At 56.1% G+C, this 16,637-nt stretch overlaps 4 protein-coding genes across 7 annotated transcripts; 3 read left to right on the top strand and 1 right to left on the bottom strand.

Moving 5' to 3' along the window:
• The first annotated feature begins 34 nt into the window (after positions 1–34).
• FUCA1 (alpha-L-fucosidase 1) lies at positions 35–5,187 on the top strand. Of its 2 annotated transcripts, XM_051807293.1 has the most exons (8): positions 35–378; positions 1,205–1,339; positions 1,559–1,696; positions 2,271–2,376; positions 2,749–2,949; positions 3,471–3,661; positions 4,242–4,341; positions 4,941–5,187. In XM_051807293.1, exons 1-8 carry the CDS (start codon positions 35–37, stop codon positions 5,082–5,084), a joined length of 1,359 nt encoding a protein of 452 aa, XP_051663253.1. In that variant the 3' UTR covers positions 5,085–5,187. The 2 variants fall into 2 exon arrangements, with proteins under 2 accessions (XP_051663253.1, XP_051663254.1); XM_051807294.1 differs by lacking the exon at positions 4,242–4,341 and having other exon boundaries at positions 4,941–5,029.
• A 674-nt stretch (positions 5,188–5,861) lies between these two features.
• Positions 5,862–11,583, top strand: HMGCL (3-hydroxy-3-methylglutaryl-CoA lyase). 2 transcript variants are annotated; one of them, XM_051807309.1, is made up of 9 exons: positions 5,862–5,927; positions 6,762–6,851; positions 7,300–7,407; positions 7,734–7,829; positions 8,446–8,594; positions 9,271–9,334; positions 9,683–9,871; positions 10,145–10,270; positions 10,970–11,583. In XM_051807309.1, exons 1-9 carry the CDS (start codon positions 5,877–5,879, stop codon positions 11,069–11,071), a joined length of 975 nt encoding a protein of 324 aa, XP_051663269.1. In that variant the 5' UTR covers positions 5,862–5,876; the 3' UTR covers positions 11,072–11,583. The 2 variants fall into 2 exon arrangements, with proteins under 2 accessions (XP_051663269.1, XP_051663268.1); XM_051807308.1 differs by lacking the exon at positions 5,862–5,927 and adding an exon at positions 6,028–6,172.
• Positions 11,584–11,722: 139 nt separating this feature from the next.
• Positions 11,723–13,226, bottom strand: LOC127479833 (collagen alpha-1(II) chain-like). The gene is made up of 2 exons (XM_051807295.1): positions 12,941–13,226; positions 11,723–12,854 (listed from the first exon to the last, which is right to left on the bottom strand). The coding sequence occupies exons 1-2, from the start codon at positions 13,099–13,101 to the stop codon at positions 11,723–11,725; spliced, it is 1,293 nt and encodes a 430-aa protein (XP_051663255.1). The 5' UTR covers positions 13,102–13,226.
• Positions 11,989–16,512, top strand: GALE (UDP-galactose-4-epimerase). Of its 2 annotated transcripts, none has more exons than XM_051807305.1 (11): positions 11,989–12,044; positions 13,216–13,344; positions 13,425–13,540; positions 13,749–13,862; positions 14,237–14,413; positions 14,523–14,636; positions 14,727–14,793; positions 14,894–14,979; positions 15,107–15,184; positions 15,317–15,431; positions 15,508–16,512. In XM_051807305.1, the coding sequence occupies exons 2-11, from the start codon at positions 13,224–13,226 to the stop codon at positions 15,561–15,563; spliced, it is 1,044 nt and encodes a 347-aa protein (XP_051663265.1). In that variant the 5' UTR covers positions 11,989–12,044; positions 13,216–13,223; the 3' UTR covers positions 15,564–16,512. The 2 variants fall into 2 exon arrangements, with proteins under 2 accessions (XP_051663265.1, XP_051663264.1); XM_051807304.1 differs by having other exon boundaries at positions 12,001–12,044; positions 13,178–13,344.
• The last annotated feature ends 125 nt before the right edge of the window (positions 16,513–16,637 follow it).

Below are 16,637 nucleotides of genomic sequence, written 5' to 3'. Positions count from 1 at the left end.
GGTCCCCACGGCGTCGGCCGTGACGTCACGGGCCATGGCGGCGGGCGCGGTGCTGTGCGTGGCGGCCGCGCTCGGGCCGTGCCTGGCGGCCCCGCCGTACCGCCCGGACTGGGGCAGCCTGGACGCGCGCCCGCTGCCGGCCTGGTTCGACCGCGCCAAGGTCGGCGTGTTCGTGCACTGGGGGGTGTTCTCGGTGCCCGCCTGGGGCTCCGAGTGGTTCTGGTGGCACTGGCAGGGCCAGCGCAATGCCGCCTACGAGCGCTTCGTGCGGACCCGGTTCCCGCCCGGCACCTCTTACGCCGAGTTCGCCCCCCATTTCACTGCCTACGACTTCCAGCCCCGGCAGTGGGCAGAGCTCTTCTGGCGGGCAGGGGCCAGGTCGGCACCTGGGGCTGGCTGGGGTGGGGTCCCTGAGGGGCTGAGGAGGGTCTGAGGGTCCATGAGGGGACAGGGGGTCCCTGAGGGAATGGGTGCCGTGGCCAGGGGTTCCTGAGGGGATAGGGGCTGGATCTGGGGGTCCCTGAGGGGATGGAGGAGTCCCTGAGGGAATGGGTGCCTGGCCATGGGTTCCTGAGGGGCTGGGGAGGGTCTGAGGGTCCCTGAGGGGATGGGTGGTGGATCTGGAGGTCCCTGAGAGAACAGGGGGTCCCTGAGGGAACAAGGATGGGGTCTGAGGGTCCCTGAGGGGATGGGGAGAGTCTGGGGGTCTCTGAGGTGATGAGGGGGTCTCTGAGGGAATAAGTACCCATGGCCATGAGTCCCTGAGGGGATGGGAGGGTCTGGGCATCCCTAGGGATATAGAGGAGCTATTTCTGGGAATATCTGAGGGTTGGAGGTCCGTGGTGACCGAGCAGAGAGGAGACCCATGTCTGGGGGTCCCTGAGTCCCTGGAGAGGCCCAGAGAGGATGGGGGCATTGTGCCTGGGGTCCCCAAGAGGCTGCAGGGGTCCCTGAGGGGATGAGTCAATGCCCAGAGTGCTGAGGAGATGCCTGGTCTTGCTGCTTCCTAAGTCTCGACTGTTCATTCTTCTCTGGCATTAAAATCCACTTAAAACCTCTGTTATTCTTGTAGTTGCTTCTGAATTTGAAGGGTAGTGGCAGAGGGCTCCTCGCAGTGTGGTTATCCAGTCCCTGGCTGTTTTAGTGACTGTGGAACATCTCAGCTGTCCCCTTGCTGTCCTGATCAAAAGCTTTTTCCCCTCAGGTACGTGGTCCTGACCACAAAGCACCATGAAGGCTTCACCAACTGGGGGTCGCCCAGGTCCTGGAACTGGAATTCTGTGGATGTAGGGCCCCACCGAGACCTCGTAGGAGAGCTGGGAGAAGCCCTCAGGGAGAGGTATGGCACTGCCAAACTGCTGTTCTGTCAGCTGAATCAGTTGTTTGGGGTTTTTTTTTTGCATAATATTGCAGTGAATCCTCCTGGCTGTGCTGACAAACAGCAAAAAATGATAAGTTTAGTGTGAAAAACCTAGTGCTTGCAAATAATGAAATAATAATGCCAGCAGTTCTTAATCCCCACTGGAGCCTAACTCTTCCCTCCGTTTCTGTCCTTCAGGAACCTACGCTATGGGCTCTATCACTCCCTCATGGAGTGGTTTAACCCACTCTATCTTGCTGACAAAAAAAATGGCTTCAAGACCCAGAACTTCGTTGTAAAGAAGATGATGCCAGAACTTTATGATCTCGTGTTAAAGTAAGAGCTACAGCCAGTTCAGAACCGTGAGCACTTCCCGGTTCCAGAGAAGAGAGTGTTAATTTTTGCCAAGGCAAATCTCATTACTAACCATTAGAAAATGGATTCACATTTGTCCTGTGAACAGTCTAATCTGTAGAATAAGGTAGGGACAAATTTTTCGTGGAAAAACAATTCCCTTTAATCCTGCCTTTGTGCAGGGTGGCTGGAAGTGGGGCAACCTGCCTGGTATTTGTAGAGTAGAAGAGTGATTTCACTGTGGATTTACATCCTTGCCTTGCCTCCCCTTTCTGACAAAAATACGAGGCTTGGGCACACGGACAGAAAGAATGTGCCTTTGAGATGCCAAATTCTGTTTTTTTGGAAGAAAATGCATCCTCTCTTGAGCTGTGGATCAACACATCGTTCTTTGCTGCTGCAACAACCTCCCTTAGAGCTTTGTGTGAAGCAGAAAGTGAAGCAAAACCTCCTGGTGACACAGGCAGTGGGAAGGGGAAGTAAAATTATGTCAGATACAGGAAACACTGTGGCAGGAGAAAATGAGCCATTTTGAGATAACATTTATCTCTCTTAGGTACAAACCAGACTTGATTTGGTCGGATGGAGACTGGGAAGCTCCAGATTCCTACTGGAATTCCACCTCTTTCCTTGCCTGGCTCTATAACGACAGTCCCGTCAAGGTACCAGTGTCTGCTGTCCCTCCTTGTGTGGGTGTGGGAGGTCTGGCAGCAGAGAGATGTGTGATAACACCAAAAACCCGCCTGGCAGATGCCAAATGTGTTTTATTCTTCCACAAAAACCAAGAAGGCCCCACAGTGCTCCTGTGAGAAGCTCCACTGTCCTTTGCAGCACTGCCTGAGAGAACAGGGAGGGGCTCTCTCAGGGAGGGACTCAGCCTTCTCAGGAGGATTCTCTCTTTCAATACACAGGGAATTTTAATTTTAGGTGTTTACCTCCTCACTTGGACGCCTTTGCTGGCTTAGGGGGGTGATTGCAGGTGGAACAATCCAAGACAAAACGTTCTCTGCCCTGAGCTGAGTGTGTTCCCTCAGGACACCGTCGTCGTTAACGACCGGTGGTGTAACCGCTGCTCGTGCCGGCACGGAGGGTTCTACAACTGTGCTGACAAATACAGGCCAGGCACTCTGCCAGATCACAAGTGGGAGATGTGCTCCTCCATTGACAAGCTGTCCTGGGGCTACCGGAGCAACATGAGCATCGCTGAGGTCATGGATGAAGCAAGTATCATTGAGGTGAGGAAGCTGAAATCATAACAGCTGTGGGGGAAAATCTGAGAACTAGAGGTTTCCTTCATCCCCCTACTTGCCAAAGGAGTTGTCGTGTGTTCCATACACTCAGGCTGGAGTTAAGGAGCAGTTGATGAGTGCCATCATTCATATTTAGATACAGTGATGTTCTAAATAAGATCTGGTCTATAATGGGAAAATAATATATTTCATGGGAAATATTGACACATTTTCAGATATGCTAGATACTTTTATTCCAACTTGTAACATTATTTTGTGATCTGAAGGTAATCATACTTTAATCAAACCAATTTCCAGAGCTTATTATGCTTTTAACAGACTGGGCTGTGTAAATACTGCCCTTCATTTAATCTACTGAGCCATTAGCTCAAGTGTCACAGATGATTTAATTGCTGTGAGAAAGAAGCAGCATGGGGCAGGAGAAAAGAAACACCAAAACAAAAGGTGTTTCTGTGTCCTCAGAGGTGAAGGTGATGCAGCTTGTTACCTTGGTTTATCTGTCACAGGAGCTGGTCCAGACTGTGAGCCTGGGAGGCAACTACCTTCTCAACGTGGGACCTACCAAAGAAGGGGTGATTGTCCCCATCTTCCAAGAAAGACTCCTGGCCCTTGGGAGGTGGCTGGACATCAATGGGGAGGCAATTTATGAATCCCGGCCTTGGAGAGTGCAGATGGAGAACAGCACAGACACAGTCTGGTAAGGATTCTGCTGCTCAGCACCATCTGGGCTGGGACTTCCCCAGCTGACATTTGTTTCTTATTTGTTCTTAAATTTGGCACACTCTGAACCGTTGCCATCAGGTGCAGATGGTGTTTAGGTAATATCCTACAGTTGGAACATTCAGTTACTGCCCCAGGCTGTTACCTGGGGAATATCTTGCTTGAAAGAAGAGAATACAAATTAGGACGTCACCCACCGTGCTTGAATTGTTAAAAAACAACCCTTCTTTTCAAAAAAAGTCAGGACTGCTTTAGGCAGTGGCTCTGGCCAGAAATCTCTACAAACTGGAGTTGTTTTTGTTTCCTCGAGTGTGTTCAGTGTGGAAATGCAGAGCAGTGACGGGGATGACGCTGAGCCCAGGACACGTTCACAGATGACATTTGCACACATGGACTTTGTTTGGGTTTCATCAGCCAGCGCTGGTGGCGGGTCCAAAGTGACAGGGTTTGGAATGAGGGGAAAGTAGGTGACCCCTGTGTGGTGACAGGTGAGCTGGTGTTCTCGTGCCTGGTGCTGCCATGGGGCTCCTGACCCTGCTGGACTCCCTGTCCCACAGGTACACCTCCAAGGGACAGGTCATCTATGCCATCTTCCTGCTCTGGCCTCGGGACAGCGTTTTGAAGCTCTGCTCGCCCATTCCATGCCCAGCCACACAAGTAAGGAACCTGAAAAACAGACAACACACACTGAGAGCATATTTTGGGTGTTTATAGGCCGGGAAGGGCCAGTCTGGCTTCATCTGGGAACTGGGGAGAGCAGGAGAGTTGTGTGCTCTGGCCTCCCTCCAGATCCTTGCAGCATCCCAGGCTATTCCTTGGTTCGCTGAACATGGAACACTGGACAGGAGTTGCCAGGACAGGCTCATAGCTGCCATGGAATAGGCAGATTCTTCTCCCCTGGAATCTTCCGGTCCTGCTGATGCAGGGAGGGGAAGTAAATCCATATCCAGCCTCACCCAGGGCAGGGATGGCTGTTCCTGCACCTCAGCCCGTGCTCAGGGGCACTGACCTGCTCATGGCAGGTGTCACCCTGACGCAAATGCTCCAGTGCCCTCTGCTCTAAACAAACAGAGGCGAGGCCTCAGTAACAAACAAACCCACAAACAACCAACAAACATCAAATGTTTGGCCTCAAAACATCCCAAGTGTGCCCTGTGCCCTGTGAATGGCGGGTGGGGATGAATGGGAGATGCTCTGGGGTGTGCAGAGGGGGCCTGTGTGAGCTCCAGCTGATTGTCCCCTGCCCTCCTCTGCAGGTGACCATGCTGGGATATGCAGGGACTCTGAAGTGGCAGGAAGAAACCCCAGGGAAAGGGCTGCTCATCACCCTGCCCTACATGCTCCCGTCTCCTCTCCCCCCTCAGTCTGGCTGGGCCGTGAAGCTCGAGGGTGTGTTGTGACAGCTGTGGGATGGGCACAGCATCTCCCAGTGCCTTTCTTTTTGACTGAATCCAAGAGGATTTTTCATTTATTGTTGAATAAATAATGTTTCACTTAAGAGAAGGTCTCCTCTAATCCCTTCTACCTTGTATTCCTTTGGTGTTGATTGGAACAGTTGTGATCACCTCTTTCATCACAAATAAATGCAACAGAAGCTTGTTGGAAGAGATCTACACAAAAACCGTAATCTAATACGAATCCACCCACAAACTTTTATTTATATCCTGTGGGGACAGCTACAAGGAGAAGAGGTTTTGTTCTTAGTGAATTGAAGAAAAGCCACTGTTCTGAGCTGAACTTCTGCTGTTTGAGTGAGAGCAGATTTCCAGCGTGCATGTTGACCCTCTCCAGAGAGGGCTGAACTTTCTGAGTGATGAAACTCCTCACCAGAGCAGCCCGGGTGGAGGTGGAGGACCCACAACGCTGCAAACAGGCACTGCTGGTTACTGCCCCACCCAGCACAAGCAAAAGCTGCCAGAACAGAGCCCCTGGGCTGTTTCTCAATGGACAAACATCCTGACCGCCTGCCAGGAGTCCCTCACAGGAGCATCACCGGGCCCCGCGATGACGCCGTTAGACACCGAAAAGGGACAAGAGAGCCACCCCATCATGCCGGTAACCTCTGTCGCAGCGCGGGGGCCCGTCCAAAACAAACAGCGCCGTGTTTACTCAGCGCCCGGGCCACCGGATAAACCCATCCTATAAGTGCGCGGCGGGCGCGGGGCCGGGCAGTGCCGGGGCCAGAGCGAAACATGCCACAGTACGACACGACGGGAGCGCCCAGGGACGGCGCCTGGGCACAGGTAGGGGCTGGGGACGGAGGGGATGAGAGGATGGAGGGGATGAGGGGATGGAGGGGATGAGGGGATGGAGGGGATGAGGGATGAACGACACGGAGGGTCCAAGCCCCGGTTCGGGCTCCACGTGGGCGGCGCGGCCACGTGACCGCCCGTGTCACGTGCGGGGGGCGGGCGCGGTCACGTGATCGCGGTCGGACATGGCGGCGGCGCGGCGGCTGCTCCCGCGCTGGGCGGGATCGCTGCGGCCCGTGAGGGGGAACGGGGGGACCGAGGGGACCGAGGGGACCGAGGGGCCGGGGGGAGCGGGCCGAGGGAGCATCGGGGCCGGGGAGCGCTCGGGGCCGGTGAGGGGGGACCGGGACACCCGGGCGGGATGGAGGGGTCCAGGGGACCGGGGGGGCACCGGGATGGGGGAGATCGAGGCCGGTGATTCAAAACAATCAAATTTGGCATGATGCTGTTAAGCCATGTCGTCGGGGTAGCGTCGGGATAGCTCCTGCATAAACACCCCACTGAAACAAGGATTTTGCGAGCTTTTATACACTTTAACACCTCAAGCCCCTCCTTGACAGTCAGTCATTTAATCCTTACAAGGCATCAACATTAATCTTTAGTTAAAGATAACTTAGACTTCTTTTACTTAACCTTTGAAATAGTTTTGTATTTTATTGCTACGAGACACCAACATCAATCTTTAGTTAAAGACAACTTAAACTTTTACTTAAACAACCTTTGATTGGTTTAGCTTCCTAGAGTGTATTTTCAGATCTTGTGGTGGGTGGGGGTGAGCGGGCTGGGGGGCTCCGGGGTCCCTGCTGACACTGCCCTCTGTGCCAGGTGAGCGTGGCAGCGACAGGGACGGGGCCGTACCCGAAGCGGGTGAAGGTGGTGGAGGTGGGACCCCGTGACGGGCTCCAGAACGAGAAGGTACAGGGGGGGCAGCTCAACCTCAGCCCTGCCCGGCCCCTCAACCCCTCCCTGGGGGGTTCTGGAATCAAATACCCCAAATGTGCCACTCTGCCCACCAGCAGGGCTTTTCCTTCTGCTTTTCCTTCTTCTTTTCCTTCTTCTTCTTCTTTTTTTTTTTCTTTTTCTTCTTCTTTTTTTTCTTTTTCTTTTCCTCCTTCTCCTTCTCCTTCTCCTTCTCCTTCTCCTTCTCCTTCTCCTTCTTCTCCTTTTCCTTTTTCTTCTCCTTCTTCTCCTTCTTCTCCTTCTTCTTCTTTTTCGTTTTCTTTAAATGCCGCCTTTTTTATGTTGAAAAACGATCTTTTGTTTTTTAATTTTTAATTTTATTTTTTTTTCAATGAAAACTTTACTGTGGAAATAATGACTTGAGGTCGTTTTTCTTTTCTTTTCTTCCTCTTTTTCCCCTTAGAACGTTGTGCCCACCCCGGTGAAGATCAGTTTGATCAACATGCTGTCAGAGACGGGGCTGCAGGTCATAGAGGCCACCAGCTTTGTGTCCCCCAAGTGGGTCCCTCAGGTCGGTGTTCCAGCTGGATTTACAGTGTCACAACAGTAACCCAGTGACTCTGCTCCTCCAAACCCTTCATTGCTGGGCAAGAACCAGTTGCAATATTCCAGACTTCCCCTTTGGACCCTGGGGAAGGGCAGAGGGACAGCTGGTCGTGCACGTCAGCCTGGCTGAGTGACTGACCTCTGATCCCTCACACTGTGCAGTGTTTGCTCTCAGAGGCCCATTTCTCTCAGCCCTAAGTATTTCTGTTCCCATTACAAAAAGGCATTTGAAGGATTGTTTTCTAGGTTGGCTGTTGTCCCTGTTACAGAGCTCTGCTGGTTTCTTTGCAGATGGCTGATCACACCGAGGTCATGCAGGGCATCACTAAGGTGCCTGGGATCAGTTACCCTGTGCTGACCCCCAACCTGAAGGGATTCCAGGCAGCGGTAAGGGCTGGCAGCACCTCAACAGCCACGTGTTTGTCTTGCTTTCAGTCCCCTCTGGTGTCCCACAGCTCTCCTGACAGCTCCCAGCTTTGCTGCTGCACCTGTAACTTTGCACTTTTGGAGGCAAACTTGGATGTGTCGTGGTGGTTCTGCTGTGGAACAAACTTTGGGGAGGAACTGGGTTATTTGGGGAAAAAGTACTTCTACAGAGTGAGAGAACTGTAGTTATAGATCATGGAACATCATAGAGTCACTGAGGTTGGAGAAGACCTCCAAAATCATCAGGTCCAGCCTTAAAGTCTAGATAATCAGGGCAGTTTTATTTAGGAACAGAAAAGTTTCTGTAAAGGGAAGTGTTTTATGGGGCTGGTTTGAGACTTCTCTACCAAGAGAGGCCATTGAAACACTTGAATTAACACTTGGCCATGAAGTGACTTGAATTGAACTCCTGAAATCACTTGAATTCAGTCATGGCTGAGCTTGTCATTTCCCATGCAAGAAAAACCACCCAGCTGGGATTTAAAAACTGGCAGTGGTGGGCTGAGGGTTGGACTTGCTGCTCTCAGAGGTCTTTTCCAGCTCTAATGGTTCTGTGATTTATGGTGTTTATTTGCAGGTGGCTGCAGGGGCCAAGGAGGTGTCGATCTTTGGAGCAGCGTCCGAGCTGTTCACGAAGAAGAACATCAACTGCTCCATAGAGGAGAGCCTGGAGAGGTTCAGCGAGGTGATGGCAGCAGCAAGGGCAGCCAACATTCCTGTCAGGGGGTAAGGAATTCCTGCAGCCAGCATTCCCACTCAGGGGTAAGGAATTCCTGCAGCCACCTTGGCGTTGAGCAGGAGACGTGGCTGCTGGAGTTTATCCCTTTGGAGCCCAGCCCACGCAGCACTGAGGGGCAGGATTTCTTTACAACTTCTATTTTTTGGGATGTCTCTGCCTGGATTTTTGTGAGCTCAGGGCATGGAGGAGCTTTAGTTTGGACCACACTCAAGGTTTCAGCTGCTGCCTTGGTGCAAAGCCTGTTCTGCTCAGGGCAGTCCACGCTCCTCCAGTTGGATTCACCCACCATGTGGTTATTCTGTTGTCAGAAGGATCCAGAATAACAAGTTTCTTGGCAGACATTCCACATGGAAGTGCAAAGATCACAATCCCAGGAATGCTGCGTGCTCTTGTCTTGGCAGATTTTTCATGTCCCTGGAAGAAGGAATTGTTGAGCAGTTAATTCTGCAATTGTTGAGCAGTTAATTCTGCAATTGTTGAGCAGTTAATTCTGTAATTGTTCAGTAATTAATTCCATAAGATTTGGCCACTGAACTTTTGGAACATGAAACTAATTCTTCCATCATAAAGACATGCAAGATGCACTAAGTCCTGACTGATTTGGCCAGCTGAATGTCCTTGCCATTTTTCTAGCTGAAAAGTGTGTGCTTTTCTTAACCACAGATACGTTTCCTGTGTCCTTGGATGTCCCTATGAAGGGAAGATTTCTGCAGCTAAAGTTGCAGAGGTGAGTTTAACACAGATACAACCAGAATTTCTGAGGAAGTTTTCGGCTCATTTTTAGGGATATGAGTTGGGCACTGGGGCTGGGGGGGGTGTCAAACCATTTAGCCAAAGCCTGGGAAAGGGAAGCCTGGGAAAGGGAAGGCTGGGAAAGGTTCCAGCCACCACAGGGAGGGGAGACTGAGTCCAGCTGGACTGCACAGGGGAATTCAGGGAGGTTTGGGCACCTGGAGGTTTTCAGTCCCACAGAAGAGTCTCGTGGCTGCTCCAGGTCATCACACACCTATCCCTGTGTGCAGCTCTGGGGAAGGGGGTGATGTACTTCCCAGGGCACATCCTGGCTTTTGGACAGGTCTCCAAGAAGATGTACTCCATGGGATGCTACGAGATCTCCCTGGGGGACACCATCGGCGTGGGCACCCCCGGGAGCATGAAGGAGATGCTGAGCATGGTGATGAAGGAGGTGCCCGTGGGGGCTCTGGCTGTTCACTGCCACGACACCTATGGACAGGCCCTGGCCAACATCCTGGTGGCCCTCCAGGTAGGATCCTTCCTTTGGATCACAGACTCATGGGGTGGTTTGGGTTGGCAGGGACCTTAAATCCCATCTCGTTCCCCCTGGGCGGGGACACCTCCCACTAGCCCAGGGTGCTCCGACCTGGCCTTGGACCCTTCCAGGGATGGGGTGTCCACACAAATAAAGCATCTTCCTTTGGGTTTGTTCGTTTCTTTGCTTGTGAATGGAAGCTGTGAGGGGCAGGAGGTTGTGCTGGCAGAGCAGTCATGCCTGGCTGTGGTGTGGGTTCCTCTGCAGATGGGGGTGAGCGTGGTGGACGCGTCCGTCGCCGGCCTCGGGGGCTGCCCCTACGCCCAGGGAGCGTCGGGGAACGTGGCCACGGAGGACCTGGTGTACATGCTGAACGGGCTGGGCATCCACACGGTGAGTGGGGCAGCCCCTGCATCCCCCTCCTGCTCCAGGGCTCTGCTCAGGCCTCAGCAGGGCTCAGGGTTCGGCCCAGGGAGCCTGAGCTTGGTGGGGATGGGGAGAGTCACACTGGGTCTGTGTGTGGTCCTTCCACACCAATCCCACCCCCTCTGCTGGGAGCATTCCCTCCTCTTGGGATTGTTCAGCCTTGGGGTGACCTAATTGTGGCCTTCCTGAAGGGAGCCCACAGGAAAGGTGGAGAGAGACTATCTGGTAAATAGTCTGTCCCTGGAGGGACAGGACACAAGGAATGGCTTCACACTGACAGAGGGATGTTGGATATTAGATGGGATATTGGGGAGAAATCCTTCCCTGTGAAGGTGGGGAGGCCCTGGCACAGTTTCCCAGAGAAGCTGTGGCTGCCCCATCCCTGGAAGTGTCCAAGGCCAGGTTGGAGCAACCTGGGATAGTGGAAGGCCCATGGCAGAGGTGGAGTGAGATGAGCTTTAAGGTCCCTCCCAACCCAGACCACTCTGGGATTCTCTCCCACATCACACCCTGGGATCTGACCCTTGCTGTCAGTGAGACTGCATTAAAGTTCCCTCCAAAGGCTCCCTCGCTCCCTGGTAGTCTCTCCCAGTGATCCCAGTTGTTACTGGGCAGCTGTACCCAACAGAAGCAGTGCCAAGGCCATGCTGTGCTTCCCCCGTGCAGGGTGTGGATCTGCAGAAGCTCATGGACACGGGAACCTTCATCTGCAACGCTCTCAACCGAAGAACCAACTCCAAGGTGTCCCAGGCATCCTGCAGACTGTGACACTGAGGGGAGTTTCTCCCTGGATCGAGAAGAAAGCGAGGATCTGGCACTGCCTGGAATTCCTCTCTGATCTCCAGTGCTCCTTCCTGGCCCAGCACTTGAGAGGAAACTCATAATCCACCAGAATTTGTGAAGAAATGAGGGAAACGAGAATATTAGATTTGACCTTGAGGATGTCACCATTTGCCTTAGGGAAGGGAGGATGTGGATGGGCTCTGGTCAGACCAGCATCCACTGACTCCTGCCTTGAGCCTTAGGCCACCAGCCAGGGATAATCCACAGTTTTTCCAGTTGGAGCACTTCTCCAGGTCGGGCTTTGCCCTTCCCTTCTCACTACAAATGTTAAGCCTGAGTCAAAAGCCTCTGAATGTCCTGGGGCAGCCTTGGACAGTCTTACAGAGACTGTGGCAAAGGACAGTGTATCTGTTGTAAGATACCTTTAAACACTAGGATAAGAAACATTATTTAACATTTTGAAAAAATCACGTTTCTAATAAACTGAACCAGTTAAAGCTGCTGCTTCAGCTCCAAGTGCCTCCTCCACGTGGAAAGACCACATCATCTGGGGCCGTGGCAGAGAGTGTGAAACACCCCCTGCTCCTCACAGGTCACGGGGAACACCCCACACCCCCCAAATCTATTTAAAATAATTTATTTTAACAGTTTATTTGCGAGGCGGGAGCCTCGTCCTTCTTCCGGGTGGGGTTCGCCTTTCTCTGCGTGCGGCACCGTCTCTCCACATCCCTTCAATGAACTGTGGCAATTAAATAAACGTTCAACAACAACCGGCGCTGAAATGGGGCGGAATCGGGCAATAACCGGGGGTTTTGGGGAGGGCGCAGTTCCCTCCTCCCGCCGCCGGGCGCCGCCGTCCCTCGGGGTGTTTTGTCCGCGCCGGGTTCCCGTAGCGGGGACACGTTTCCATGGAGGGGCCTTAAAGGGGCCGCGCCCGCGGGCGGAGCGGGAGCGGAGGGTGAGTGACTGAGGGGAATGGGAATGGGGACGGGAATGGGAAGACGGATGTGCTGCCCCATTCGGCCGTGCCTTCCTGTAGCAGGGAGAGCCCAAAACCCCGGCGCCCGAGATCATTCCAGCCCCTGGGATACCCCTGGGGTAAATCCGGCCCCCTGGGATAGCACAGGAGCCCTTGGATTGATCCGGCTCCTGCAGTAACTCCAGCCCCCGGGGTAATTCCAGCCCCTGGGATGTCCTCGGACCCCTGGGGTAATTCCAGCCCCTGGATATACCCCCAGGGTATCCCCAGGGTACCCTCAGGGTATCTCCAGCCAGGGGTAATTCCAGCCCCTGGGATACCCCAGGACCCCTAGGATAGATCCAGCCCCTGGGGTAATTCCAGCCCCCGGGGCACGTTCGGCCCCAGGGACCCCCAGGAAGGCCCTGTCCCACCCCAGGGGAGCCCCCCGGGATCCCCTGAGCCCCCCCGGGCACCCCCGCCCGGCCCTGCCCGTGCCCCGGTCCCACCCCCGTATCCTCCCCCGCGCTGAAATCCGCCTTATTCTCCCTCCCCAGGGGCTGTTCCCCCCCGGCGCTGCCCTCACAGCATTTTGGGGGGCTCGGGGTGGAACCTCTCCCTGTGCTGGTCCCACATCCCGGTAACGCGGCGGGTCCTTCCCTCCGGGAGTGGAACAGGAGCTGCTGCTCCTTCCCGGGAGCTCCTTCCCGGGTCCCACAGAGATCCCTGCGGTGTCCTGGGAAGCGGGGGTGGAACGGGGCCAGCGCTGGTAAGGGCAGCTGGGACCGCGATGAAGGGGGCACTCCAGAGCTGCAGGAAAACCAGGGAATGGGTGGGGAAAGGGCAGAGCCGAGCCCCCTGTGGAGACCACCCGAATTCATCCCAACTCCCTGCACCTGTGCTCTGGGGCGAACCCCGAGGGGTCTGCGCTGTGGGATACGGGAGAGAGCGGGATCTCACAGGAAGGACGAGGGCTTTTCCCGGGCTGTGGCAGTGCCAGACCCACCCTCCGTGTCCGGGAGGTGTGCTCGCGCTGGCAGGTCGCGCTCCAGCCCATCCCTGTCCCCGGGAGAGCTGCAGGAAGTGCCGGAGGCGCTGCTGACGTGACAGTGCCCCAGCTGTGCCCGTTCCAGGCCGCCCCACACGGAGCTGAAGGATTTTCCTGCCCCAGGGAGAGCCATGGCCGAGAAGATCCTGGTGACGGGCGGCGCTGGGTACATCGGCAGCCACTGCGTGCTGGAGCTGCTGGAGGCTGGATACGTCCCCGTGGTCATTGACAACTTCCACAACGCCATCCGAGGTACGGAGGAGCCTCGTCCCTCCCCGGGCTGGACCGGGACCCGCAGAAATCCCAGCTCCTCACTCCCCTCCATCCCCCAGGGTCGGACGCGCTCCCCGAGAGCCTCCGGCGGGTGGAGCAGATCGTGCAGCGGCCCGTCCTCTTCCAGGAGCTGGATATCACCGATGGGGCCGCGCTCCAGGAGCTCTTCAGGAAGGTGAGAGCAGGAGCTGCGGCGCCCGAGGTGGCCCCTGGGGGGAGTGAGGTGGGAACCGGGGGAAGAAGGGCAGCGCTGAGGAAAACCCCTGTTCCTGCGGGGCGTGGAGCCCCCCCGGGGGGGTGAATGGCGCTCCTGGGGGGGGAAATCCCGGCTGGTTCCTGCCCGGAGATCCCATGTCCTGCCGCTGTTCCCCCCTCCCGTGCAGCACCAGTTCTCGGCCGTGCTGCACCTTGCGGGGCTGAAGGCGGTGGGGGAGTCGGTGCAGAAGCCTCTGGAATATTACAGAGTGAACCTCACCGGGACCATCCGGCTGCTGGAGGTGAGAGGGGGTGCCCGGGGTGGTGCTGAGGGGCTGCAGGGGGGGCTGGGACCACCATAAAGGGGGAATTTCAGAGCTGCAGGAAAAACGGGGAATGGGTGGAAAAGGGCAGAGATCATCCAAATGAACACTGAGAGAACTCCCTGCCTTGGGGTAAAGCCTGAGGGACCTGTGCTGTGGGATATGGGAGAGACCAGGATCTTGGCTGGGTTCCACAGGAAGAACAAGGGCGTGATCCTGTGCTGAGGTGGCTGTGCTGCTCCATGTGCTGCTCCATGTGCTCCCCATGCCTGGGATGTGGTGGTGCCTGGGCAGGGCTGACCCCCCAGCACAGGGACCTCCCTGGCTCAGCGCTGGCTGTTCCTGCCCCCCAGACCATGCAGGCCCACGGCGTGAGGAACATCGTGTTCAGCAGCTCTGCCACCGTCTACGGGGACCCCAAATACCTCCCCGTGGACGAGAACCACCCGGTGGGAGGCTGCACCAACCCCTATGGCAAATCCAAGTTCTTCATCGAGGAGATGATCCGGGATCTCTGCAAAGCAGAGCGGGTGAGGGGCTGCCCCGCGGGGCCGGGAGCCAAGGGCTGTTCCCACTGGAGCCAGGGGTGAGCAGGCAGCCCCCCAGGCAGCCACCCAGGCAGTGTCTGTGTCCCCCCAGGACTGGAACGCTGTTCTCCTGCGCTACTTCAACCCCACCGGTGCCCACGAGTCAGGGATGATCGGGGAAGATCCTCAGGGGATCCCAAACAACCTCATGCCCTACGTGGCGCAGGTACCGCCCCACTGCAGCCTTTGGGGACCCCTGGGGTCATATGGGGGGGGGGGGGTCACAGGCTGACAGGGCTCCTTGTTCCTCTGTCAGGTGGCAGTGGGACGCCGGGAATTCCTGAGTGTGTTTGGGAACGACTACAAGACAGATGATGGAACAGGTATGGCATGGAAAGGGTGGAGCAGAACTGCCCTGCAGCCCCCCCAGCCTGGGGTCACCCCGGGCACAGGGCTCTGCCCTCACCCTCTGCCCCCCTGCAGGAGTCAGGGATTACATCCACGTCGTGGATTTGGCCAAAGGCCACATCGCTGCTCTGAAGAAGCTCAAGGAGAACTGTGGCTGCAAGGTACCCGGGGGACACTGGGGGCTGCCAGCCCTGGGGGGGCGTGGGGGTCCCCAGGGAGATAAAGGCAGAGTTTGGCCCTTGTCTCCTTCCAAAAGCAGCTGATCCATGTCCCTTATCCTCCTGCCAGATCTACAATCTGGGCACAGGCACCGGCTACTCCGTCCTGCAGATGGTCCAGGCCATGGAAAAAGCCTCGGGGAGGGAGGTAAGGTCTGACCTGCAGGGCACAGAACCAGCTGTTCCCAGAGACCTCCCTCACCCCCCCCCCCAAGCCATCACTGCCACAGCAGCCCCTGGCACTGCCCCCTCAGTGCCCCCAGAGCTGCTTTCCCTGCAGATCAAGTACAAGGTCACGGCCCGGCGGGAGGGGGACGTGGCCTCCTGCTACGCAGACCCGGCGCTGGCCGAGCGGGAGCTGGGCTGGAAAGCTGCCTTTGGCCTGGACAAGATGTGTAAGGACACCCCCTCCCTGGCCCACGGGGCACTGCCAGGCCTGGCCCACCCTCACCTCCCCTCTCCCCATTCCAGGTGAGGACCTGTGGCGGTGGCAGCTGCAGAATCCCACGGGCTTCAGCAAGAACTGAGCCATGGCCGAGGGCTGGCCGGGCTCCGGGGCTGCTCCAGGCCAGCCCTTCCTGCCTTCCATGGCCCCAGCGAGGCCATCACCGTCCTGGGAGCAGCTCCAGCTCCCCCTCCTGCCTCTGGCACGGGGCAGGAAGGCTGGAGCATCCTCAGCCTTCCTCATCCTCATCCCCCCTCAAGTCCTTTGCATCTCCCAGAGCAGAACCACAATGGAGAAAAGAGCCAGGGCTTGGTTTGGCTCCCATGGAACCCCCCATGGGAATGTCCAGGGGCTGTGCTTGGCTGGGCCCTGCAGCCACCACTGGAGCTGCTCCTGGGCCCTCCCTGTGCCCTGGGAAGTGGCTGCATCCAGCACTTGGACACTGTGAGTCCTGCTGAGCCCAGACTGCAGAGGAGACCCCCGTTCCCTGCTGCCCCACCTGGCTCTTGGTCTCGGGGGGAGGGACCCACAGCCCCTGCCCTGGGCATGGAGAAGGTGCTGAGCCCCAGGAACACCCCCATTCCCCATTCCCACAGGGACCAGTCACATTCCAAGGCCACCACGGCTCATTTCCCCAGCCCAGGTCTCCAGGGCCAAGGGCTTTGCACACACACACACACACTTTTCCCTGCCCCCAGCATGGTTTTGGGGACCAAATCTCATCCCACGTGCTCCTGCTGAGCCAGAGAAGCCCCTGCCAGGGCTGTGCCAGCCTGGCCTGGTTTATCACCCCACTGGTGCCTGGTTTTGCTTCCACGTTCCCTGTGGCAGCTGCTTCCCCAATCCTGTTGCCAAAGGCTGCCCAGGAGCCTCTCATACTGCTCCTGTTTATTCCTGGCAGCTCCAAGGGCTCTGTCAGGCAGGGATGACGCAGTCAGCCCCCTTTGCTGTCGGCTGGATGAATAACTTATGCTTCTAAATTATGAATTGAGCTTTTGATTTGTTTTTAAATAAACTTTCCTACTTTCTAAGTGGCAGCTTTGTTCTGCTTCCCCTCAGCCAGAGCTGCTGCCCCCAAAAATGGCACCTTGGGGCCTCGTTCTAACCCGCTCCCCTCCCCAACCCTCCCTTCCCAGAGGTGCTGTTGGGGGTCCTG

This window comes from Manacus candei, unplaced genomic scaffold (genome assembly GCF_025592945.1).
Source record: "Manacus candei isolate 608988 ecotype Guabito, Panama unplaced genomic scaffold, ASM2559294v1 h1tg000070l, whole genome shotgun sequence".
In the NCBI taxonomy this organism is placed as follows: Eukaryota; Metazoa; Chordata; class Aves; order Passeriformes; family Pipridae; genus Manacus; species Manacus candei.
The sequence above is the reverse complement of the archived record's forward strand: the minus strand, read 5'-3'. Positions and strand labels throughout refer to the sequence as shown.